This window comes from Aulonocara stuartgranti (genome assembly GCF_965226115.1).
Source record: "Aulonocara stuartgranti genome assembly, chromosome: 20".
Lineage (NCBI taxonomy): Eukaryota > Metazoa > Chordata > Actinopteri > Cichliformes > Cichlidae > Aulonocara > Aulonocara stuartgranti.
The window spans coordinates 3,805,944-3,833,726 of record NC_138956.1 but is presented as its reverse complement, the minus strand read 5'-3'; the positions used below and the strand labels follow the sequence as shown (position 1 = coordinate 3,833,726).

General features: G+C 43.4%; 1 protein-coding gene across 2 annotated transcripts in view; it reads right to left on the bottom strand.

Moving 5' to 3' along the window:
• The window catches only part of cpne5a (copine Va), a 93,879-nt gene extending 87,262 nt beyond the window's left edge, over positions 1 to 6,617 (bottom strand). For both annotated transcript variants that reach the window (XM_082517959.1, XM_082517960.1), the window contains exon 1: positions 6,181 to 6,617. In XM_082517959.1, coding sequence (XP_082374085.1) covers positions 6,181 to 6,290 — 110 coding nt within the window. In that variant the 5' untranslated portion in view covers positions 6,291 to 6,617. The remainder of the gene's footprint in view (positions 1 to 6,180) is intronic.
• Between the last annotated feature and the right edge of the window lie 21,166 nt (positions 6,618 to 27,783).

The following is a 27,783-nucleotide window of genomic DNA, read 5'->3' as shown; positions in this document are numbered from 1 at the left end:
CATTTATCAGCTGTTGTAAATGTTTATGCTGATAGTTCAGCAAACTGCTAATACTGTATATGGCCCTAACAAAAAGACAAAAGGTCGCGCTACAGACTTCAAGATTTATTTACTGGGAGTGGCCAGAATGGACAGGAATAGAAGTGAGTACATCAGAGGGACAGCTCAGGTTGAGCAGCTTGAAGACAAAGCTGAAGAGACGAAGCTGAGATGGGTACTTTGGACATCAGCACAAGAGGGATAGCGGATATACTGAGCAAAGGGTGTTGAATATGAAGCTGCTGGGCAGGAGGAAAAGAGGAAAACCTCTGAAGAGATTCATGTGTGTAGTGAAGGAGGACACAGATGGTTGGTGTGACAAGAGGATACTAGTGAAATGGGTGAGATGGAGGGAGATGATTCGCTGTGTTGACTGCTAAAAAGAGCAACGAAAGAAGGCAAAGAAATAGAAGAAAAGCCCTGATGGGCTCGACCCTGTATAGCAAACCTTTCATTATTTTAACAGTCTCATCTCTGTAAGTCAACTTTTTCATCCAATCCACACTTATTCCTGTTTTTATGACATCACTGTTCATAAATGTGGCCGGTTGCTTGAAGGAAGCCAGGATCCCCATTCTTATTCCCAACGAAATCTTTCTTTCTACCTAAACTCTGATTCATTAGTTGCCTCTCCACCTGGGGAAGAAAAGCAGTCAATAGCACAGCGGCAGATCTATTTAAACAAATCAGAGATGTGTGTGCTGGCCCATATCCAAGGTTTCAAGGCATTCAAGACTTTATAAATTGAAATTTTAAACATCTTTTAACAATTGATTTTTTTGTTACTTTGTTGTAGAACTTTTTACTTCCTATGGCTTTAACCTGGGTTCAGCTTACTCAATCTGCTTAAAAACTACAACCTTACATGCTCCATTTGAAAGCTTCTAACATAGAAAAACCCATTTCAGTGAAAATTTGACTGAATTCCTCCACAAGCTTATAATCATTTGCTTGGTAGCGTGTAAAAATTTGACTGATAATCCATTTCCCAATAGAGAATACTAAATATATTTGTAATTTAAAAAAAAGAAACACGCACAGAATTATGCATAGCTACCAAAAGCACACATTCTCACACATGTTGGCTGAAATGTCCCTTATGGCTACTGGATAACATGTCCACTCTAATGCAGAAACAGAAAAAATCCTCAGAGACGACAATAAGCTGACACTGAGTAGCTCGTTTAGCCCTTCAGCTAAGACTGCCAACGAGTGAAAGACCTTCAACATATGCAACGCAGTGTGGAGAAATCTTCACCGAGTAACCTGTCACACTTTGTGCAAATCTGCCACCAGCTCTCATTTTCCAGACACGCTGTGATATTAGGTCAAATACGCCCTCACGACAAATCCTCCAACATACTCTGCTGACCCTTAAGTTTTTCGGAAAATAGTGACAAAAGCAGCTTGATATTTCTGAGCCACTGGGGACTGCTTTGATCTCTTATTGCTACAACACACTCTTGACTTCCCCTGTCATTCCAATCAACACTTTCACATGAGGCAGGCAACATGCAGAGTGTTATAAACCTCTGGCATGGCACTGCAGTTGCGCTTCCATGGGATCCCCCTCTGCTGTCATACATCCCAAATGAGAATATATTAATAACACCGACACCACCACAAGCCAAGTGTCTGGGATCCAAATTCATTTTCACTATGTCAGGGGTTCATGCATAATTATCCGCTTCATCGGCCTGTGAGACTCGTCTGCTGCAATGTAACATCCACAAAAATGGGGAGTAAAAAAAAAAATTAAAATCTGCCTCCTCTTGGCACCCTGGTGTCGTTTAGCCTTGATCACCAAAACAGATGTGACACATCATCCACAAACACAAGCCATCCAGTGAGATAAAAGCTGCAAGCTTGCCTCAGGTCAGTCTTAACCCAGATCACAATATGAAAAGCACAAGGAAAACGCTGCAAATTGAAATTTCTCTCTTACTCAGAGAGATCTTTTATTAATATTTTATGTTCTTACACAATGCAAACTGGTTCAGTTCAAACTTGCTGCCTGCCAGAGCAAAACAAAAGCATTTTTCAACCAGAAAAACCAGGTCACAGCTTTTACTAAATGGGTATCCAAGACTGAGTGAGAGTAGCAGCTATAAGAGCTATTAACATAACAACAGCAGCGAAGTTACACACCATGCCAACACATTCAAATAAACAAACGGTTGGTTACACAGCTCGAGTCCAAATTGCTCTGCTCGAGCAGTAGCTCTTGCTGCATCGAGCAGTGACACCAAACATCCTAATCGTCCTGATGATTTCATTACGCCTTCCCCTCTGCCGCAATGATTGTCTCGGGAAGAGACCAGATCCAGAGACAAGCCTCAAGTCTTCAGACTGACCTCGCGGGGACAGCAATCAGTGGCCCTGTGCGCCAGGGGAACCCCTCCTGCACAGGTTTGCCGCAAGACTGCTGGAAGTCATGTGGTCCCTGTGTGTTTCAACAGGTAATGAATCCCTCGGGTGATGAGTGGCACGGATGAGTTACCCCCCCTCCCTCCAGCTATGGAATGCATCGATTGAAGGCATTGCTACTCTAACGAATCTATGACAGCAAATGAATGGTTACAGGGAGGCACTAAAGCAACAGCAGGGAACAGAAGGGGATGGACGAGCTTGTAGTGTCTTTGTCTTTGTGAAATAGGTGAAGGGGGCTGATAAAGTTTGTGTTCAAGCTGTCAGGTGGGAGGTGGAGCACAGTGGAAAGGGAAGGCAGCTCTGTCACCCAGTTTTACTTGTAATCACCTACCTGGGTGTGCTTTGACAAGCCGAAGAGGAGCAGTAAATTTCTAGAATTGGCCTATGTTGGCAAATGGCAAGGAAATAAATACGGTAATAAACATTTGTCCTTCTGCTTGCTGGTGCCATTGGTCTATTGTGCTAAAACAATCAGAAAAAGGAGTTTACACCTCTGAAACAGCCACATGAAAGCCCTCATTCGTGCAACTTTGTTACACAACTTGCTTTCATATAAGCATAACAAACAAAGCCAAATGTTCAGTTTATAGCAAGAAACTTTTGATTAAGTATTTTAAAAAATGACCTTGATACCACTCTAGCATCCTTGCTGTTTCCATATCCCGCCTTGAAAACACACGCATGTGAACAGTGCGCAGTAAATCACAAGTGCATATTTTTTTTGTTTTAACAAAATAGTTTTATTATTCAGTCATTTCTAACTATATAAAAAAATGCGATGCCAAAAAAGTAATCATTCAGAAGCAGGATCCCCACCACCACCCCTCCGTCGCTGTGTTCTGATAAGGGTTATAAACCTTTGTCAGGCTTGTCGAGCTTATCAGAATGATTCCCCTCCCTTGTTACGGTCACATAAGCGTAAAGGGTAAACACAACATTTACAAATCATTACTGGATTTATATGCACATTCTGATGAGCAAACGAGAAACTGGGGGTAAAAAATCTTCCTTAAATAAAGTTCAGCGTGTCAAGCCTTTAGCGGCTCTTCGGAAGGGGGGGGGGATTTTATTTGCTTTTTTTGTCTGTGTGCAAATTTCTTCCAGCATTCATTCCTAAAAGTGGAACCACAAAGTTAAAGCCCCAGTTTCCCTAAAGTCATTGTACATGGAAACTCTGAGACAGCCTGCTAAGCTGAGATATAGAGAGGGCACATTCTGCAGTCCACGAGGATTCACATTTACTCCTTTGCTCATAATTAAAGCAAACCACACGAACAACTTAAAAAACATTCACCAGAGCTGCTTTAATATTAGCTAATCAACACATTTATTACTGCCACATAAGACTTGGAGGGGTCAACTTGTAAAAAACACCAGGGGACAACTGGTCCTAATCCAGTAAAATGTATTCACTTGACTGTGTTTGATAAAAGGCAGATGTAAGAAAAGAGGCTACTTGAGTTTGAAGAGCCATCTTATCACTGAGTTAGAGTGCAGTCCTCGCAGCTAAGAAGCAGATGCTCGGGGTATGGCTCACTGGTTGACCTGTGAGCAAAGCCAATCAGAGCCATAGACAGGGAACAATGTGCTATCACGGTGATATGCACTTGTTTTGATAAGCGGTTGTCTGCCTGAGTCCCTCTAGTTTGTCAGACGGGCTTGCTGCAATATTGGCAGAGGGTTATGAGAATGCCTGTAGGGCTGCACGGCACAGTTCAATTCCATGTGCGCTGCAATCTCAGAGCTCTCAGGCTTGCTAAATCAATTACACAGAGTTGTGGAGCCCGGGCTTCTCCCCTCATATAACACCAATTGTTTCTGTTTGCTTGCACTGGATAGATAAAATATACACTTCCTGATAAGTGGATAGAATAGCTGCGTGCATTGGTGTGTATTCTGCATGAGTTCAACTTTTGAGATGTCCACTGAAGCAGCTGTCAGAGGTCAGACTGCAGCAATCCCCGCAAGTCACAAAGAAGAACAGACAGCAACTGAAGCCTTTGCATCTAAAGCAGACGATGCTTCAAGGCCCCAGTGAAAAAAGGAATAAATTTTCCTTCTCCATCAAACTGAGTCCAAGAGCTAGTGTTTGGAGAGAAATTAATGACAAGGGCGCTGCAGATCAGAGCCTGGGGGCATCAACAGATGCCCCCAGGCATCTGTTGATGCCTGGGGTCTGCAGGGAAAAAACAACAGCGTGCTCCAAGAGGGAAGCAACACAAGTCCAGCTGCTACTCGTACCAAACGCCCCACACTGGATAAAACCCACCCTAAGCTCCATGTCTGCCTCAAACGCAATCTTCCCACACACTCGAATTTACCACAATTTTACACAGTTGACTATTTTTGTTGCATAAACAAGGGCTACAGCAGAATGCTCCCACGGGGCTTCATGCGGCTCATCATCCTCAAACAAAAATCAATCATCATCTCGTCACCTGTCCGCCCAATAAAGGTCAGCTGACACGTTTTTGAAATCTGGCTAATTAATATCCAGAATGTCACAAAAGGTCAGCTACATGCTAACGGCTTTGTTGGTTTTGTTAAGCTGTTTGTTGAACTCGCAAAGGTAAGATTACAAAGCTTATTTCAAATTAAAAATCACAGTTTTAAACAAGATCGACAGTCAATTCTCCTTCCGGGCAACTCACTGAGTAAATATTGCAGACGAGGGAAGAAAACAATGGCAGCGGGGTGTTTGGCTGATAAATCTCTCCCTTGTGGTTTTATTTACTTCATTTACATGCACATAACGATGCATGTAGCCGGGAGGTGAAAAGAGCTAAATACTGTGAAACAGGGCAACATGAGAGCTGGAGGGAGGCCATTGAAACACAGATTCACATCACATTTTATGAGCAGCTCTCATTGAAATTGCACCTCCTGCACGCTTAGGCTCTCATATGTCTCAGCATCATACTGTACATACTGTGCGTATACCTGCAACCAGCGCTGCCCCACCCTACCCAGTCGAGCAGGCTCCTGTCACATCCGTGGTATTTTTCCCGCTGCATCTACTTTGGGATTCAGCTGAAGGCTGCTGGGAGGAAAAACCTGTTTAATGTTCATCTTTACGTCTCGGTGACAAACTACAGTCGTTTCGGGGGAGCCTGACAAGCAGTTGCAGAGGCTGACACATGACACGCTGCCTCGGGGGAAACCTCTCGGGCACGCCAATAATAACTCCACGTCGCTCGGCATCTCCCGAGGCACGCGACTGGGCGCGTGCACAGCACACAGCGTCGTACCCGACCTGATTTATGGAAATAAGACACCAAAGTGCAAATCTTAGGGCGGAATATGCGTAAAGTTTGCATCGCTCTGGTTTCTATCACAGCATCTTTTGCTCACTGTAACCGGGGGAGGACATCACTGCAGTTCTAATTAGTCGCTGGGTGAATTTCTAATGATATATTTTTTTAACTGCTTAAAAATAATTTTTGCTTGTGGGTTTATTGGTGGGCTGGAAAGTTTTTTGTTGTTTAGCATGTTTATACTTCTTTTTAATGGGGAAATATTAAGCAGGGTTATTAAAAAAACAATAAATAACAAAGTAAAAACATCAAAAAGGTAAATGACGCCTTAAAAATGAAAATAAAATGAAAAAATTACCAATTTAAGTGCTTCTCACAAAAAAATGTAGCCAAAAGACGCGCTAAGCTTCCCAAACCTGACGCAGACGGGGCAGCATCAGCACCCCGATGGACTCACCTGCAGGACACGGTTATCTCCACTTTGGTGGCCGGGATGCTTCCGCTGATGGGGTCGAAGTCGCGGACCGTTGCCGTGGCCTGCACTTTGTCCATAACGTCTCCCTCCATGCGTGCTGGAGACCCGGGCCAGCTCCACTGGCCGCCTGAGCCCCTTTGAACCTGGAGAGCCGAGGGTGGAGAGCCGGAGCGCGGCGGACGGGCGAGCGAGCGGGAGAGAACACGGTCCACACAAACCTCCAAAGTGCTGTCCGTCGGACGGGCAACAGCATGGAAAGTTTAATCGGGGGCTGCAGCGGTGAAGCGATTAATCTGGCTGAAGGAGGGGTGGGGGGGGGGTCACGTGCCCGGGACGCCTCAGCGCCAAACTCCGCGGTTTTCCAGGCAAAGACTGAGCTCTTCTGCCAGAGGAGCTTTGAAAAGTAAAAGACGTGAACTCCTCCCCTCCCGTCTGCATTCTCCTACACGCGGGGCTGCGACTACACTCTCACTCGTTGCAGATTCGAGCTGTAGATAGGTGGCGGACGCCTTTTATTCTGGTCCAGATTGCTTTTTAAATCGAGTTACAGAAAATAAATAAGCACCGGAGGGCGCAAATAGCCTCGAATTCTATAGTATATATATATTGTGAAATTTCCCTTTTGTTTCGGTTGTTTGGCTGTTCTAAAAATTAAACCCCTGCTTGAAAATTAAACCCAAAGTAAAATGTTCAAAGACAAGTGTTAAAAGGACACGGGTCCCTTCAGAGATACCAGCTTTTATTTCTCACTGGAAGGCTGTTTGTTGCTCCTTCAGCATCTGGACAGCTCCTCAAACTCCTGCGGCTTCAATCACAGCCTCTTTCCTCATTTATCTTCATAAAAACAATTACAGTTTCGTTTTTTTTCCCTCCACACCTACAGAATATTCTTCTTCAGGAGTGTGCATGGGAGGCTGTGCTCTCAGGGGAGCTCCATTTGCATTTCATCATTATTCCTGATTGAACAACAAGAGGAAACCAGGAGAAATGCAACCTGTCAAAAGCTCAGTTCAAAGGTAGACTTCTGTGTATGTGTGCATGGTTGTGCAGATCTATGGGGGAGTTATGTCACAGTAATCAGTGATAAAAAAAAAAAAAAAGACTCCCTGCTCTCATACAAAAACTGCAAATTAAACTGCACATTTGCTACACAATGAAATGCCCACACGTGTACAAACTATAGCTATTTCAGCCATAGAGTCTGTATGTGGTCCATGCTATAGGCCATCCGTCATTGTGAGAGATCTACAAACAGTGGTAAGGCACCACTATTGCTACAGACTTGAGCTGATTGGGCGATGAGTGCTGCATATTTCGGACAAAGCACCACCAGAGCACAGATTCATCATTATTCATGTTCATTGTGTAATTAGGCTCCACAGTGGCCTTTGGTTGGCTGATTTCAAGCTCCCTTCTGAGCTCAGCTCCCTGCCACCTGCTGCGAGGCTCTCCTCTGATTCTGCCCGCAGCCACCCCATTTCCTATAGCTCTGGCAGGAGTGCAATTACAACTGTGTGAACCCTCTCAGCAGGGAGTGGGGAGTGTGTGTGTGTGTGTGTGTGTGTGTGTGTGTGTGTGTGTGTGTGTGTGTGTGTGTGTGTGTGTTAGAGACAGCAGTGGCACCACCCACACCTGCTCTGCATCTGAGCATCAGCAGGCCAGCTCCAGCAGCACTGGTGAAACCGACACCAACAAGAACAAAAGGCTACAAGTTACTCTATGTTTTTCATTTTTGCATTTTTATTTTGTGCAGCATAAAATAACTCGAGATAATGGCGACAGTGCAGCGATCATTTTGCTTCACATCATTTCCCTGATATCTCTACTTTTCAGACACTAACAGTATTTCAAATATTTACTCAAATATAGTCATACTAGTCAACATGCACATCTATGTAGATCTATTGCAACCAAGTGGAACATTAAACAACAGTTTTAATGTTAACTGCTGATTCTACCATCTACTGTACTGCACAATAGTTTTGGTTTAGTCATAGTGACTGTATAGTCATTGATTTCACCTGACATGTGCTAATCAACACAGATACCTAATCAGCCAATCACATGGCAGCAAATCAGTGCAATTAAGTATCTAGACATGGTCAAGAAGACATGGCACATCAGCTTGGCATGGTTGTCTACTTTGCCGCTCCTGTCAGCTAAGAACAGGAAACTGAGGCTCACCAAAATGAAAGAATACTGGAGAAATGTTGACTGGTCTGATAAGTCTTCGTTGTGCTGCAACATTCCGATGGTAGTGTCAGAAACTGCCATTAAAGTGTTCATCCTGCCCGTCCAGAGGTTCAGGCTGGCAGTGGTGGTGTAATAGTGTGGGGATATGTTTTTGCCACACTCTGGGCCGCTTAATACCAACTAAGAACTTAAAACAAACAACAGAATTAGAATGTATAGAACAGAGTTTGAATGAAAGCAACAGAATTCTAAAACAAACAATAGAATTTGAATAAAAAGAGTAGAATTAGAATGAAAACAAAAGCATTTGAATGAAAACAACGGAATCTCAATGAAAAGAACGGAATTAGAATCAAAACAATGGAATTTGAATGAAAACAATGGAAGTTTAAAACAAACAACAGAATTAAAATGAAAACGACGGAATTTGAATGAAAACAATGGAATTAGAATGTATAGAACAGAGTTTGAATGAAAGCAACAGAATTCTAAAACAAACAATAGAATTTGAAGAAAAAGAGTAGAATTAGAATGAAAACAAAAGCATTTGAATGAAAACAACGGAATTTCAATGAAAAGAACGGAATTAGAATGAACAGAACAAAGTTTGAATCAAAACAATGAAATTTGAATGAAAACAACAGAATTTGAATGAAAACAATGGAAGTTTAAATGTCATAATCTACCTGAGTATTGTTGCTGACCATGTCCAATCCTTTATGGCCACAGTGAACACATCTTCTGATGGCTGCTTCAAACATGTCACGAAGTTCAAATCATCTCAAACTTGTTTCTTGAACACAACAGTGAGTTCACTCTACTCAAATAGCCATCACAGTCACCAGATCTCAATCCAATAGAGCACCTTTGGGGATGTGTTGGAACGGGAGGTTCACCTTATGGATGTGCACTCAATAAATATGCAGCAACTCTGTAACGCTATCATGTAAATCTGTTACCGAAATCTCTGAGGAATGATTCCAACACCTTTTTGAATCTATGCCATCTAGTATTGGTTAGAAAGCTTTCCAGCGTTTGAATTGTTTGTGCATCCTTATCGTTATTAAGTTATTGTTCCACTATTCAGTTTAATACTAGCTTTTGCCTGTAATGGAGATAAAAATCAACCTTTAAATCCACTATTCTTACAAATGTCCTTCTCTGCTCCTCTTTTTCAATCAAGCGGCCAAAAACAACAGTTCATGCAGTGGTCATATGACACTGTAGCTGCTCTCTCGTGTGACTGTTCTCCTCTACGCCTATTTACATAGTGAAAGTAAGTATGGGGGACAGCAGTCACTGAACTGGACCTCCTGATCATGTTGGTGTCTTTTGGAGCATTTTTAATGGAATAACCATAAATAATGGCTTGCTGTGTGGTAAAGTAAAAAAGTTTGTGCTTCAGTTTGTCAAGTGAAAGTCTGGGATCTTATTAGTCAGCTACATTGCACCATTATAGTGTTTGAATGTGTCCATATTGGTTCATTCTTGTCTAAATGTGGTGACATCTGACTCAAAAAAAAGATCAACAATGAGCTTTCAAAACGCTACAAGCACATCAGTGATCTCACAGTGACTGCGTCCAACTTTAATACACAGTCTGTGGTATAGAGTTAAAAATATGATGAACATGAACACCTGAAAAAGAAAGTGTGTTTGTTTGGAGTCGAAGACGAAGGTGAAACTTCGCCATTACATAACTGGACGAATGTTTTGTTTATGTTTTTATGTTTTAATGGTCGTTATTTAGTTAAATCTGAATGCAGACATGATACAGATCATTTTAGATACTGACTGACTGACACTTTTTCAAGTATATAATTATCAGTGCTAAATAAATGTCTAAAAAACTCTTAAACCCCACTCACAGCACTTAGCTGAGTCACCATGTTTTAGGTCTTCTTCAGTGTCAAAGTAACTCATAAATAGTTGTTATTCCATGCAGTGGCACATATGAATTAGGTATGATCAATTCAGCATACTTAATTCTCAAAACAAGGATTAAATATAATGGGCCCCAAAATGAGGCCAACAACTCACTGAATCCAGAGCACTTCATTAGCTCCAATTTCCAGTTATGGAAAGAAAAGAGGAAGGAAAACATCTATCCATGGTGACAACTCTTATTGATCAATGCAATGTAATCTATACATACAGTGAAAGAGACAGTCAAAGAGACAGAAAGTCAAATCCCATTTTTCAAACCTGTTATCCTGCCTGAGTGTGTCTACAGCGATACAGCCTTCTCCTGTGTTTGAAAAATCTGTAGTCACCATTTAGCATTCAAATAAATATTCTTATCTAAGAGACATACACATTTCATTTTGTGTTTTTAAAGGAGTAAAACCGGCTCGTCTATTCTGTTATCAGCTGCTCCAGCAGGATGCAGGATACTTAAGACTGGGTGGAAAAAACAGAAAGTTAAAGCTAGTAGTTTCTGCTCCATGAAGTATATTTTAAATTATCAAATCCCCAACAAAGCCGCATGCTTCATGACGACTGGGGGCCGCCAAAGATTGCATGTATTTAACTATGTTTATTGACTCAAATTTTACTTTTCTGTGTGTGTTTTTATGATAACAGTGAAAAAAATAGATTTTTATTATTTAAATGACAAAAGTAAGTAATCTGTGCTGTTGAGAGTTTTGTAAAATTCCACTATTCATCCTGCTTTTTACCCCTCTGGTCTCAAATACCTTCAGAAACAGGTGATTGTACATAGAGTACCTGCTAAACAGTACAAAACAAATCATTGACACACAAACACCTGAAGAATAAACCAAAACAATGAGAAATTAAAATGCTTCATACAGCTACAGCTATGGATTTATCATAAAGGCGCCCATTTCACAAAACGCAGGCTTGTTTGATTAATTAAATTGATATTAAACAGAGCTCTGAGCACAATTTTCAGTGTGGATCTTCTGCTTGGTATTAATTTTTCTACTGTGATAGCGCTGCATTTGCTAAAGGAGGAATTTGTATATTTGTTATACCACTAAATGTTATGACATCAGTGCATCTGCGCTGCTGGCATTTCCTGTTTTTGTGAAATGACTTACAATAAAGACAGAGCACTCTCGAGAGTCTGTAATACCAACTTTTATTGTGCAGTCTGAAAACATTCCATGCATTTGCTTTGAAATGAACATCTCTGAAGCAACCCACTGTAAATTTACAGCAGATGAACTACTGGAAACAATTCCCAAGTTCCTGGTTGCTAACGGCGGCATTTTGCCTGTTTGAGTTTTAGGTCTTGATTCCATTTTTTTTGCCTCTCTGTCGATTAGCAAACACTTTTCAAGGACAACCGTGCCATCTGTGCAAAAAGTTAGTCATGTTTTAGAAAGAAAAAAAGAAACACCGAATGAATTCACTTAATTTCAGTTCATCTTTCCTTTCTTGTGGAAAATAAATGTCTAATGCAGAGACTGAGGCACAAATTTGCAGCCTTCTGGCATCAGGCGAGAGCAGCGCGAGATGGAGAAGAAATACTGACAGCAGAGCTTCTTGCAATCACCAAAATCTGTTTGTGTGAGGCTGTTTGCACTAAAAAAAATGTGTTGATGCATCTGTTTTTGTATTTTTACCTTGCTTAGTGCTGTTGTTTTCTAACTATGTTTACACAGTCGCCTCAGTTGCTTTGCACAGTGCCTTCCCTTTGACTACAGCGCTTGTTTTTTAACCTCGTCTGATGACAAGTGTTAGACGTGGCTTTTAGTGCTTTGTACACAGGGATGTTGCTTTGTATTCTTTTTGGCTAATTATGTGTCTTTTAGCTTAAATAAAACGTCCATGCTCACTTAGTAGTCTGAGTAATCTAGGAACTGACAACTACTGATTGGTCAATCTATGTCCCTGCAGCTACAACATGCCTGTCACTTCATTTAGAATTCACGGGGAAAACCTGAACTAACAATTTGTGCTGGCAGCTCTAGAAAAGCACAGGAAGCATCTCCTATTTGTGTAGCATCTTTTAACATGAACCCTGAATCTCCTAAAAGACTAAAAGGAAAGCTTCTCCCTTTCATCACATAAATCATCGCCTCTGTGCTGAGCTGGAAACACATTTGTCATTCTCCGTTTCAGACCATCCGATCACTTTGTCAGTGCTGTTTCCTTCCTCTAAAGAGAAGGAAACGGGAGTATTAGATCCCTCTGGTGCAATGATGTTCAGGTTACACTTAGAGGAGGTGTGTGCGTGTGTGTGGATATCAACTCATACATAACAGTACAAATGAACAATTGAAGCCAACTGAAAAATTGTGTTTAGTCCATTTCTACTCTGCTGCTCCGTCCAATTGAGCTGCACTGATGTGAGGTGGTTTCACTTAGCATGCCGATGGGAACAATGAGGGATTTTGGCTCATTCATCTTCTGTGTGTCGAAGAAAACCACAGAGGGCATCACGGGACTGGTGCACTCTGTGCATATATATGCATGACATAGATGTGTGTGTGTGTGTGTGTGTGTGTGTGTGCCACCATCATTGTAGCAGGGATTCATCCGTTACACCGATTGAGCCAAGAAATGTGATGTCTCCAGCCGCTCTTCCACCATCGCTGAAAATCAGGGGACAGAAAACAGGCTTGTTTTACTGTATTGAAGCCCTGCCAGTCCCCTGTCAGGGGGTTCATTATACTGAGACAGAGATGCAAGGCCCTATAAAGTGAAGGCATTCCTTATTATAGAGCACAGTTAGGAGGTTTCAGAGTCTTGTAAGTCAAGGCTGGAACCAGCTGCAGAACTCACAGATAATGTCAGGCCAGTCTCCGGTGATAACAGGTTGAGAATTACAGCCACGGATACCTTTGTAGTTACGTAAGCGTGTTTTGAAAAGCTCAGGGTTTGCAGGTTTGTGTCTCTGTGGTTTCTGCTTTGAAATGTTGCGCACGTACAGTAACACGGGGTAATTTATTCCAATCGTTTTCCGTCCAAAAGAAAAATGAACAGAAAGAAATAACTGGATTTATTGAGAGCTGTCGTGCATACAGGGATCATATAACCTTTCATAATTCCCAAGTGTGATTGCTAGTGGTAGAAAAAAAATGCTTGCACATTTTAATAAAAGAAAATAATACTGGGGTCATTCCTCATATCCTCTGACAGATCTGTTCCTTAGGCAGCTGAGACAGCTGGGAGGACTCGGATGTGTGGCAGACATTTTTTCTCTTCATACCCAAAGGAAATTTTAACTTTGAACTCAGCTTGTGGATTGTATTATTAATGCAGATCATGTACACAGCCACGGCAGTTTGTAGCACAGGCTATGAAATTTGTCAGCTGTTGTAATTTCTTTTGTAATGATCCTGGAGAGAGAGGAGAGCAGAAAACAGCAGCAGCAGCTCTGCACTGCACACCCACCTTACCTCAGACACCACTGAAGGGTCACTGGGATACGTGAACCACAGCGGGCCACGGTTGAATCTTTGCCTTTTTATTTTTATCTCTCGCTTATTTGTCTCCAGGGACTCTGCGTGGTTTGCAGGTGTGCTTCCCCCCCCCCCCCCCCCCCCCCCCCCCACCAACAATAGAACGACTCTGGCGGCCTTCTCTCTGGCAGCGTACGACATCGCTCCACCATTTTTGTGAAAATATGTTTCACATTCTGTTTGCAGAGCGGTCAGATTGTCCAATCAATGAATCCAGTTGCTGTATTTAAATGCCAAGCTGTAAGAGACAGAAACGATCCCTAGAGAAGTCATTTAGGGCTCGTCGGCTTGATGAGCCGCCTCCCTCTGAATGCCAAGAATGCATAAACTTGTTGGAGACATAATCTGGAAAAGTTAGGGTTCCTCGCATCTGAGTACCTCTTGAGGGTTTCTCTGAATAGCGTGGTGTTGCCGCATGCCTCCTTGCTTCACTTCACAGGCAACTCATCATCCACCAGCAGCCTGACCTAGATCCTGCCATCCCTGTGCTCAGTTCGTATACATATTCATTGGGCTCTCTTAATCATAAGACAGCCCCTTGAGCGGAAGAGAAAACTCTCTAATTAGTTGCTATCATCCGATGGCAGCTCATTGGGCTCCGTTTGTCTTGCCTGTCACATGTTTTTGTCACTGTGTGTTGGTGCGGTTGTTTCGAGGCCGGTTGTCGTCTGCCATAACTGCGGTCACTTGCAAAATAAGGGTTATGATGCACCTGAAATCCAATTACAAGTATGTTGAGGCACGCTTGATACTGTCTCTTCAGTAGTAGTAGTAGTAGTAGTAGTAGTAGTGCTTCAGAGACTCCACCACGTGACCGTCATAATGGAAAGGCTAGGGTTTGTAGCTGCCTACTCTCAGAGAAATCCATGAAGGGTGCTCAGCTTCTTCAGAGTGTGTTACTCTTCTCTCCTTGTCCAGAAACCTCCAGAGTTTTCTGTGTAAATAAGACCCTGGATTTAATTTAGCTTAATTGGTTTTAATATGTATCTTGGGCCCTCAGATCATGAGTGGACACATCCAGTGCAAGCGTTAATGACCATCAAGCTGCTTTGTGAATCAGTTACATAAGCCACTTCAGTAATCCTCCTTGTCCTGACCCCACCCTAACAATGATACTGTAAAAATGTCCGTCTTGTCTTGTGCCCGCTAGCAAGTTGCAAATGACTTTGTCCAGCGAGCAGTAGCTGGAACGGGTCATGCTAAATAAACTACATGCTTGGTTCACAAGGAACAGTTGAAACAGTACTTTTGTGACAGTCTTTGTGTTGTGATTCCACGACTGAAATACAGGGACACTGAGATAGGATTAATAAACAAAAAATGAGCTTTTAAGGACCAATGCAACAAAATCCAGAAACAAACTAAGTCCAAACACTGATCCAGGATTCGTAAGGAGCACAAAATGTAAGGGGAGAACAAACCAGACAGAAAACAGGCAAAGTGGCATCTAACAGGGGGAGAAACAAGACCCTGAAAGCCCAATGGACTCAGGTGACACTATTAAGAGAGGCAGACAAGTCAGACAGTCATTACCACAATAAAATAGGAAGTCACAGTGAGGAAAGACAAGAAAACTAACATACTGGTTAAACAGAAAAGGTCAAATACAAGGAAACCCTCAGAAAGCAACACACAATGTCCATTAAATTAAAAACAGGAGCCCAAACTCAAATACTAGACCTCGACTTTCTGGTGGAAGTGATACTGAAAGCAAAGAAATCTACGTATACAATCACATTTTAAAACCAAGTGTAGGCAGGGTCTTAGAGCTGAACTTTAACCAGTCATATCAGTGCTACATCCAGTGGATTGCATCACAATGTTAAGTTCTGTGAAAAATTCAAACCACAGTGTGTTTCTGGGTCTGTAAAGCTTGTAATGTGGCGCATTATTGGAATAAATGTGACACTGAAACAAATAAAATTTGCAAATAAGAAAAACAAATTAATAGAACAAACTGAGGGGGGGTTGTCTTGGAGGATGTTAACATCCTTCTTCCCTAAAGTCGTGGAATTTACGAAAGAAGCAACAATAGAAACAGCAGAGGCCGAGCTGAAAATGTACTCGAAGCATCTTCATAGCATTCTTTGTAACATCCTCTGTGTTTAAGTGTCGTTGTCCGTCAAGCTATATCTGTGTGACATTTTTCAACCACAGATTATTACAAATCATACCAGACTGGTTTTAATTTGATGTGTAGCACTTCTCTGGTTAAGAAAATGAATTTGACATGTAAAACTGCTTGAGTGCATCTTTCAGTTGCATATCATGGAGGACAAACCACCTTCCAGGAAGCTCAGGTGTGCAAAAGATGAGACACAGACGAAGAGGATGGAGACAAATACAATTCTCAACAAAAGTCAAAACACTCAGAAAGAACTACACTGAAATGTGGTGAATAAGAGAGCAGTTCTCCTATCAGCCTAAAGTTTGACAGAAACAGACGTGTTAGAGGGCTTAATGAAAAAAAAATCCTAATATCTTCAAAGGCTGCAAAAGTTAAAATGCCAGAAAGACAAACAAAGCTGACGGCTTCTTGTTATTTTCTGATGAAAGAATTCAAAAAGAAAAAAATAAACACACAAGTTTGTGTGCTTCTTATATATGTGAGGACATCAATCCCTGAAAGAAATGAATCCACTCTTCAGTTCCCTTCTTCTCCAAAGAGTTTTTTAGCATCTTTAATCTCTTTCCCAATTTTTATCATTTCGGTTCACTCTCGCCTCTCTTCTTTGCATCGTTTTTGCCATTTGCTATCCCATACAACACCTTCCTACTTCCAGATTGCAGAAACATTAGCCAATTGAACGTAGTGGATGTTTTGGCCTCTGGAGAGGAAGATCTGTCTTCCAGGAATTGGTGAAACCCTACAACGTTGCTAAAAAGAGAGTTAATATTGTACTTTAAATACTAAATCTCATGTGGGCAAAAATTCAACCACAAATGATCATTTTACCCATCAAGTTTTGGGGTTTTTTAAGGCTCTCCGGTGGACTGTCTGTCATTGTCTTAAAATAAAAAGACCCTCAAACCTCAAATAGGCTGCTTACGATACAAAACACAACGAAACCTGCCCCAAAGAAATATTGAGCGGAGACGGTTTCTATCTCAGAATGAATCTTACAAAAACAGAAGTGCAATAAAACATGCGCATACACACTTGTCACTATTTGTCATCGTCCACAAAGCTGCTTTTTCTTGTCAGGGGCTGAATTGTTAGAAATTCCTGCCTGCCCGCATCCACGGCAGACGTTACTGTGTTCAGTGGAAATCAATGAAATAAAATGAATTGAATTACTTTGGAGGCTGGGAGCCTGGGAGAAATGTATCATCTGCTGAATTATAGTCCACAGCATCATCTACATTTTGCATTGCAGCGTCGTCGTGCCACAGCAGCACACTTGTTATCAGCCTGCTTCAGGATGCAAAGTGAAGGAAGTGCGGCTGTTCATCTTTAACAAAATCTGAATAATTTAGATGTTTGATAAAAATAAAATTGCCTTCAGTGGCACCATCACAGACTGGGCTACAACTTAAAGTGAGAGAAACGAGGGGCCTCCCACCCAGAGCACTTTCCAAAAGCATTTTGACCTCATCTATTTGTTCAGTAAGCACTGAGTCTATTCTCAAATGCTGCACCCATGTAGCCTTGTGCCCCTGCAGCGCCAAGAGGCAGGGATACTATTCTCTAGCACCCTGATCAAAGTTTGCTTTCCACTGTGGGTGGGAGGGACTTTTATCACAGTGTTTTCTCACAGCTATATTCATGCAAATTATTGCTCTTGTTCCCTGTGCACTGTGTGCAGAACAGCCGGGAATGACTACACAGAAAGAGTTATATGTGAACATTTGCTGTGTAAGGCTCACAACAGGTAACCACCAATGGCTCACTGAGGGGAAATAGCTGGATTCCTCCCACACAGAGATCAGACGCAGGTGCAATGGAGCACTGCTGAGCCAGAGGAGGACTAACAGTGCTGCACACATCCCTGAACATTATCAAGAGTGATCTGCTTGCTAAGTAGAAAAAAATCTGAAGAGTCCTGTGGTACGAGACTAAACACCACTGTGGCTGGTTGTTGTCTTTTTGCACTGCAGCAGCGTGCAGTGGTGTGAACTGTTTTTGGAGTGGAACCTGTATGTGTGTGACAGCATGATTAATGTGACTCCCCACCCTCGGTGTTATTCGACCCTCGTGGCTCTCACATATGGATAATGAGGAAAGCCTGCCTTGCCGGCTGAAGCAACCTCCTCCCCTGCTCTCCATGCATAGACCCTCTGGTGCAACCATCACAGCCAGAGGATGCTCCAAGCAGGATCTGCCATTATGGTTTTCCTCATTACAGGAGCAGCGTGATTTTTAAGAGTTGATGGGCATATGTGTGCACACAGGGGCCCAAGGAAGTCATTGCTGGCAGGCCAAAAAAATAAAGCACTCATCAGTGGAGAGTACTGGTAGCAGGCTTGCTGTGGACTCGTTAACGTCAACAGTCCCTTGAGCTATTCCTTACTACCAGCAGCTGCCACTTGACAACTTCCACTGAAATGACAGCTCGCTCGCCTCTGTCGTATTCCACAATCAAATGAGCGAAGAGGCGATGAAGTGAAAGGGACTCATTGCTTACTTACAGCGAATGCTTTTCTTCATTCGCACAATGTTTACAGTTTGTCCTTCACACTTTCCAAAATTTGATTGTCGCCCCCTTAGGCTAGGATTACAGAGTCAACACATTTACATTGCCATTGTACCTTCTGAGATGTCACACACATATAGAGTTCAGTGTCACATGTGTTTAGCATCTGTACACTGTAACTGCCTGTGAGTTTAAAAAAAAGGGGGGGGGGGGGGGGGGACTCTGAAAATCTTTTTCTGTTTCAACAAGTGTCTGGTAGAGTTCTTTGAGCTCCATAAACAGATAGCCTATATGGTAAAGCAGCGTTTCTGCACACCTTCAGCTCCTGCCACATTACTGCAATAAATCAGCTCACAACGCAAACTTCAAGTCAAGTTGGGGTTCTGGAGGGCACTCTGTCTGTGGGCTGGGGTTCTGGCTGGTGTGTTGCCAGGGTTGCAGGTTGGTGCATGCACTGGGGCCACGCCCAGAAGCCTTCAGTGCACTGGTTGAACAGGGAGGGCCCTTTAGCTGCCAGGGAGGTTTTTACCATCTTTTGCAGGTGCTCTCTACCCTTTAGGAGACCACTCTGCAGGCGGGAGATCGATGGACGCAACCTGGGAGTCTATTGTCTTATTTAGTCCAGGAGTTGACAGAATGTTGGGTGGGTGTAGTTTTCCATGATACCACCACACATGCAGGGTGTGCAGGTGCAGGTGCATCACTGAGGTGCAGGGGAGGGCCTCCTTCTCTGTGCCCTCATGGCCGTCTGTGTCTTAATTTTACTCCACAACTTAGACACTCTCATTACTTACATTCTCATGACAAGTACATATAGGGCACTGGGAATGGACACAACAAACAACGTTCGGAGGGCTTGTTCATTCATTCAGCCAACAATGTGGTGCTGGTGCCCCCATTGAGGGTTCTTGGGAGGGTCCATGCTGATGCCAGTTGCTGTCTGGCAGGAGCTGGCCGTCTGGTCAGGGTCTGGGCTGGTGGCTGCTCTGTTGCTGCAAGCACCGGGACTGTCTGCTTGTTTCCACCCCAGAGTGAATGGGACCATTACTGGGTGTGGGGGCTGATTGCCCCTCTGGGGGTATTGGTGCCTGGACCTGGGAGTATAGAGTGTGTATGAGGAGTGTGAGTATGGAATCCATTTCTATGTGTCTCTCACTTGAGTGTTTGTGTGAGTGTTTGTGTGCATGAGGGTGGGAATGCATGTTTGTGTCTGTGTGTGCGTGTTTGTCTATGTCTGTGTGTCAGCTCAGGTCTTAAACTCCCCCTCCCTGTTGTAGATTCTCTCCTTTTCTTTGTCTATCGCTCTTTTTCTCCTCTATTTTTCTCTCCCTGTCCTCTCCTTCCATTATTAACTTTTCCCTCCTTTTCCACCCCCAGTATTGTCCGTTATGGTTGTAATAATCCAAAATAAAAAATCCTTTTTTTTTTCTTTTTTTGGCGCCTGTCCCGTTTGGCTCTTTTGCCCTCAGAATTGTTGTCTAAAGGCAAAGAAAGATGCCCAACGGATTTACTTTACCAAATTGACCATCCCAGCCTTGCCGTAATGGTCCATTTGATTCACCTTTTATTGTTTATTTTATTTTCACTTACTGAATACGGGACAGACTTGACTGGGGGAAAGAAGGGGAGAAAGAAAGAGGGAAAGAGAAACAGCTGAGAAGAGGGACGGGGGAGAAGGGCAAAAGACAAAAACCAACAGAACGGGCAGAGAAAAAAAAATGCATATATCGATCACCTGGATCACCTGCTGAGAAAGAAAAAAGAAAACAAGCAGAAGAGAACAAGAGTAATAGAATAAACAACATCACAATGATATATGGGAATATGACAGTAAATACTAAATATTAAACATTATTGTGCAGCACATAAGATCAACAGAACACAGTGTGCTTTGAGGTAGGAGCCAAAAAGGGTGTAGTTTGTGGGTGTGATCACCCGTGTGTACACCTGTGAGCATGGACGTGCTTGTTTTTTGTTTTTTTAAAAGGTTCCTTCATGTAATGATCTGCTAGAGGGTGTGGGGGGGCCACAGCCCCGTCCTCCAGGGCATGAAGCAGGTGTGGAGGAGATCAAAACTCCAGACATCCAGAGGCCCCCAGAACACAAGAGACCAAGGAAGACCAACAGAGGGGCAGCTGCGCCACTGTCCCAGAAAGAGCTGAGGAGAGTCCCAGATGAGGGCTCACTCAGCAGCCGCGGAGCAGAAGCCAGGGGGAGTTGCAGTGACGCGCCCGTGAGCTCCGCCGGCAGCCAGCTGCGCCTGAGTGACCGAGCCCCAGGCCGATAGGCCGGGGGCACCCCACCTCCGAAGTGGCCCGAGCGAGCCCCAGGCTCCAGGCCCCGATAAGCGGCCGCCAAGGAGTGAGCCGGTGTGTACCTGGACGCCCATCCCCGGACACAAAGAACCACCAACGCACCGATGTCTGAGGGAGTCCGCCACTGGCAGGGGAAGTGGTGGTAGGGGGAGATAGGCCTCCAAACCTTGGAGGGCCTGAGATGTCCCCAGAGAGGTGGCGCCTGACACCCAACCTGACATATAGACACAGACATACAGGCACACACAGATACAAACATCCATTCCCACCCTCATGCCCTCATATGCACTTACTCCACACTCAACCAACGTGGAGACAGACATAAAGAGACGCTGTACACACGATCACACTCCCCAAGTGTACTCTACAAACCGGGTCTAGGTGCCCCCGCCCCTGGAGGGGGGAACTGCACCCAGACCCAGGTGGTGTTTCCCTTTTCCCTGTGGTGGGGGGAGGCAGACCGCCCCGACTCCGCAGCAGCAGGGAGGCCCCACACTCCAGACCGCAGCCGGACGGCCAACTCCTCCTCCTAGCCCCCCCGCTCCAGCAGGTCGCAGAGAATGGGGGTGAGAGAAGACTCCAAACCTCCCTCCACCCGCTCATTGTAGTGTTGATGCATGTGTGTTCTAAGGTGCATTTAAAACCCAGGAGGGCATGGAGCTACCTGCCAGAGAGCAGCAGGTAAGCGCATGGTCCCTCCTGCTAGCCCTCAATGTCTACGTGTATTTAAAATTGAGAGGTGGGCAACGATGCCAGGGGTGGGGTGTACACCCTGATGGTACTTTGGACTCCGTGTATCGTGCCCACCCCCAAGATCCTACATGTATGTGTAATGAGAGTGTGAGTAATGTGAATGTCTAAGTTGTGGGATAAAATTGAGGCAGAGGCAGCCAGAAGGGGACAGAGGGGGGGGGGGGGGGGGGTAGCCTCCTCTGCACCCTGGTGACATACCCCTACTCCAAGGTCCTGCATGTGTGGGTGGTTGTGGTGGAGCGGGAAGAGGGAGGCAGCTGGAGATGGGGAGGGAAGGAAGGGAGGGGCAAGTGACCCCTCCCTGGGGCCAGCTCCCCCGCTGACCCCAGTAGGCACCCCCATACTCCGCGACCCGCCAGGGAAAGGGGGCCCAGGCCCATCCAGACCGGGGCCCAGCGCAGCAGCGCCTCCCGGCCCCACAGAGCCCGGGACAGTCCACCCAACCCCACCACAGAGAAAACTGCACCCACCCCACCATCCACTCATCTTCAAGACTACATAAGACAATAAACACCCAGGCTGAGATCTTCCTCCACCTCTCCTGTGTCTCCCCCTCCTGCAGAGAGAGCCCCTGAGGAGAGGAAAGCTCCTGCGAGATGTGACAATCTTCCCCACCAGTTGAAGAGCCCCCCAGGTGGCTCGATGCACCGGCGGCACCCTGCTCCAAAATAAAAAATCCTAATAAAGTTTTAATCAAATATGACAATCAAGTGGACCATTATAGCGAAGGCAGTAATGCTCTACTTGTGAAAGTAACTCTGTCAGTTTTTAGCCTTCAGACAACAATTCTGATTACTACAATGCCAGACAGGACGAGGGGGGCAGGGGGGAGAGGGAGAAAGGAACTTCTAGCAGATGCACAAATATGCTGTGTGTGAAGCGAACACGTTGCGAGAATGAGAAATGTCTTTGCATATGCAGAAACTTCCTTTTGAAGCAACATCCTGTCATCGCCGTTTACATGAGCTGGCATCATCATCAGTCACTGTTTCATCAGCATTCGATGCAAATAATGTTTGTTTGGATAACATCCGTCTGAGGAACCGTATTGCAAATGTGTGAAGATGAGCTAGCAAGGCACAGATGCTATACACTCATCTCACACTGAACGTTAATGCCAGCAGGGTTTTGGTATGTGTGCGTTCACAGTGGAACTCTTGAATGTGAACTAAGTCTATCAATATGCTTTCCATAGTCATTTCATATTGAAGCATGCTGCTAAGGGGCAAAAAAAAGGTGTGGAACATAAAGTGTTGCATCATATCAAGCTTCAGCAAAATCTAATGTTGTAGTAGCATGATAGTATGTTTTATATATTAACATATCCAAAATAGAATACAATGACAATACATCTCATATAAATACTATAATAAAAAAAAGGAAATCGTGTTGTTGGTGGTGTTAGTTTAAAAAAAAAAGAAAAAGAAAACCACTTCAGAAGGGGTCACTTTGAATCTGATGCCAGCAACACGTTCCAACAACGTTGGGAAAGGGCTGTTTATCCCAAATGGACTGCTGGGTTTTTGTTTCTGTACAGTGCTGTGCAAAAGTCTCGATTTACCCCTCATTTCTTTATACTTCCCAAGGAGCCAGACTTTCTTGTAACCTTTAGTCCTGAGCAATAGTTCTCCAGGCGTTTTAGAGACAAAACCAGTGTTTTGTTTACACATAGCACACAACTTAGCAAAGAACCAATTTTAAATTGCGTCTTTATGAACTTTGTAATGAAACTTGTCAAAGATAGCACTGTTTGGCAGGCATGAAACTGTATCATTGCACCAACAAGGTGATTCTTAAAGAGCTCTTTGCTGCAAATTTGGCATATATCAGCATGGTGTGCAGTGTGTCCTTAAGTAATTGAGGAAGACAGACAAGTGGAGGACAAAACAATATGTGTATATCTACAGCAGGTGAACGGTGTCTGACAGTCATGTCCTTAAGATCCAACAAAGATCTGACACAGGACCTCAACTGTACTTAAGCAGTGCGATATCAGCTTAAGAGAAAACAGAACAAAAGGCGTCTGAAGAAGAGCTTTAAATGTCCTTCAGTGAACCTGAAGGCTACTTAAAGAAATTATGAGAACGCTTACTTAAGAGAGCTCAGGCTGTGTTGAAGAATAAAGGTGGTCATACCAAATATTAACTTTCAAGCTTGTTAAACGCCATATGGTAAACCAGGGGTAGGCAGATCCAGGCCTCGAGTGCTGGTATCCTGCAGGTTTTAGCTCTATCCTTGAGCCAACACAGCTAATTAAAATGGCTAAATTACCTCCTCAACATGTCTTGAAGTTCTCCAGAGGCCTGGTAATGAACTAATCATTTGATTCAGGTGTGCTGACCCAGGGTGAGATCTAAAACCTGCCTGGAGTTCGACACCTCTGGCATACAGACAGGAGCAAATGGGGATCGAACCACCAACCTTCCAATTAGTAGGTGACCTGCTCTACCTCCTTAGAATTGCTAGAATTGTGCAAACCCTGTTTTTGTCTTATATACTGAGTTTCCATGTATGTTTGGACATTTCAATAAATCGTTGTACATATTTCCCATTTTCCTAGCAAAAAATAAAGATATGGAGGGGGGGGACTTAAGAGTTTTGCACAGCGAGGGGTTGTTTTCTTTGCAAAGCAATCAATAAGAAAAAGCTTCGTGATGCTGTGTAGCCATTTGAACTGCACATTAGTGTTTTTTATTAATGCAGTGCTGTATTGGTGGCGCATTATTGGTTTTCAGTCTTGTTCCTTGTGTGCAGAAATTTATCCAGGTTCTCTGAATCTTTTTTTATTATCTACTCTGGGTGATGAAAGTCCTTATTTGCTTCGCAGTTTTGTGTTGCAAAATGTAACCTTTAAATAGCAGAACTATTTGTTGAAACAGTCTTTCGGCAAATCAGAGAGGGGTGAAGCCTTCCTCGTCATTACTTCTAAAAGACTCAGCTTTTCTTGTATAATCTGGTATAATCACCCAATCATGTTTGGCCTACTGACCTGTTTGCCATCTCACTTAATTACCTCTGAGATGTTCCACCAGGTGTTCTTTCTTTCTTTTCTTATTTTAAGCATCAAACAGCCTTACTAAAGGTCTAAAGGACTTCTAAAGAAAAATGCTTCCATGTAAACATGGTAATGCTGTCTTTATACTGTTTTCAATTAAATATAGAGTTCGAGTGATTTGCAGAACATTTATGTTGTGTTTTTGTTTACATTGTATATCACTTATATTTAATTAGAGCTGTTGAAAATACACTGGTTGACAAGAATTGGATGAGAAGATTATTCTTAACTTTCATGTCTGTCTATTACAAAAAAGTCAAGTTTAGCACATGCATGCACATGCACACAGGAGAAATGACAAAGTGGCCCAAAACCATTCTCACCCACACAAATCAATAAAGAGTAGATGATAAAACAAACAAGATTAAATGCAGTAATTAGTGAGCTTGGAAGGAAGATTTTGCAATTGTTGGACGGAGCCGGTGTAGCTGTTCTAATCTCTGTGCTTAGATAAACTAATCCCCTGCGTGTTACATTTATCACAGGCTACAGAGCAGGAAAAAGAAAGTCAAATTATTCCCATAAATCACAGAAACATATCTGGAGCTGCTTGCTGCTTTCTCCTTACAACAGCACTGTGACAGCAAAAACTGTATTCTGTGAATATTTCAATGAAGAGAGAACACAGTCAGAGAGAAACAGAAACAGTAAACATCCTGTAAGCGAGCATGCTTTTTTTTGCCATGGGGTGAACTTGCAGAGAAGAAGAGTGACACGGGGAGTGGGCTGAATCTGCAGTAAAATCCTTCACAGTCCAATTAACAGCAAGAATTTCCCCACAGCTTTTGCAGCACCGCCTCGCCAAAATGTTAATGTCGGGGCGGGGTTCTGCTTCTTATTACTTCTTCTACAAGGTTGCATAACGACTGAAGCCTCAGTCACACACACACTGACTGAAACAGGCACTCGTGTCTAAAAGTGAACACATCTGTAAAAGACACACACAAAAAAGCACCTGCAGGAAAACACGGACAACATACGTGGCCTCTCCTCTGTTTGGGCCACTTGACAGACATATTGATGGTGACATTTCAAAAAGGGCACTCCACATCTCCACATCATGACTGAAATATAGGTGTGTTTTCTTTAATCTTTTGAGAGCCTCTGATATTATACACACACATACACAATCAAAGTTCAGAGGTTTGGTTCTTTGCACACTGCCGAGTCAAGCAGAGGAGATTTGAAAAGAAAGAATATCAATGAGATTCGCCCCCTGAGATAAATGTGCCTTCTTGTCACGCATGTCCTTGCATAACTGCACCCCTACCTGATATCTCATGCAGAGTGTGTGTGCTCGCAGGAGAAGCCGGTGTCGCGGCGCCAATAACAGTGTTTTCACGGGGATTTAACCTGTCAGGAGGACTGAATGATAACCCCATCACAGACTTGATATCATGTGCACATATACACACACATTGGGCTCGGAGACAAAGAAGGGCATCTGCAGGAATAAACACACTGACAAGTCAAAGAGTGAAAAATGCAGCTGTGGATTTCCTGGTGAAGTTTTCATATCAAATGAAAACCAGTGTGACTGAAGATTTTGTAAATTAATACATCAACTTGGAAGTTTTCTGAAGCCAGTTCCCTTCAAAAAACAACACACCACGAAGGATTTGTTTAAAATACTCTTGGGTTCAAGATCAAAAGATGGCACAGGAATAGCCTCCTCTGAGAGGAAGGTATGATCTATATCGAGCTGTTCTCTTTTGTGTAAAAGCCCTGTATGTAAATGCAAATGTGTGAACAGTGAGGACAGTCTGTTCCTTGTCTGGCTGTTTGTTCGGGTGGACTTATGGGGGGGGAGCATTGCACTCTTAATCAATCCTCTGTGCATAGACTGTAATAAGTAAGCTCACTCACTTCAGTCAGTACACTTAATGGCATACTGCCCCCTCTTGGACACTGATATTAAAGGTTTTTGGGGGGTTTTCATCAAAGAATAATCACTTTCAGTCATTTTCTGTGCTTTTATTTATTCTCTTTGTGCACAATGGCAGTCTGTTTGTAGTGTTTGGGTATAGAAAAAAAATCTCATTACTGTGACGCCAGACACACATTCCAAGAGCTGTAACCATAGCCGATGCCTCAGTTATCCCAAAGGTAGTGATGCGGGGTCGTTTGGGCGGTGTGGAGAAAAAAATTAGCTCTTTTCTCTGTTTGAAATAACAAGATGTGTCTAACTGAGGTCTGGATCAGCTCCTGCTTTCTGCTGCCAAGTCATGCCGACTCTACAGAGAAGGGATAAAAGAAGATTGGCCTCAGAGCCAGCTGGACGAGCATCCATGGAGCGGCCGTGGCGTAATGAGGGAAAGAAAACATTAATGGAGGGGTCAGGCGTCAGGGAGGAGAGGATAACATTTGGGTTGTTTCCTGAACACGAGCTGTTGCTGTGAGCGAAACACAAAAAAATGCGACTGTTCCATCTCTTGTTGTGGGCAGAGCTGCAACCATTACAGCACCTGCACTGAACTCACACGGCTCGTTATTTTAAACAGTGTCTGCAAAGAAACAAAGGCACGCTAGAGCAGGGTCAGGGCGACTGATACAACAGAAGGAGGTGTTTAGAAGGATATTACTGTACTCACAACCTCAGAGACATTAAAATGAGGGAAGTAAGGGAAAACTAGAAATGCACTCAGAGACTGGCTAGTCTTCTATAACAACCCCGCAGCATACTGATTGAAGAGGTTTATTAAACTGAATACTAAGTAGAAGACCGTCTTATTATTCTCCCCCCAACCAGCATCAATGGGCTGCACTTTCCTCTGGGCTAGTCATAAAAAAAAAAACAGGGCCCGAGTTTAATATTCAGATGAAATCATCTTCATATTTAATTGGCACTGGCATAGAAAGCTAGTGTAGTGTGGTGAAAACTGGTTGTTTGTCATGAATCCAAAGTCCAGGAAGAAAAAGTCTCTTTTTTCTTACAGTCAGAAACCGGAAGATGACACATACAACATTAGTGTTATAGTGAAAAAAAGGAAAGAGTGTGATGATGACAGAATATCTGGCAGGTTTTCCAGAAAACATTATGACGCACTCTTCTCTAAGTCACACCAGCAGACTTTAATCACATCAAGGAATAAGCATGTCGCTCATTTGATGAAAGTTGGCCATAAACGTAATAAAGCTGCCGAGGTTATTAGAAGTGCCACAGGCCATTTTACAACAGCTCACACACCTTATATTGGATTATA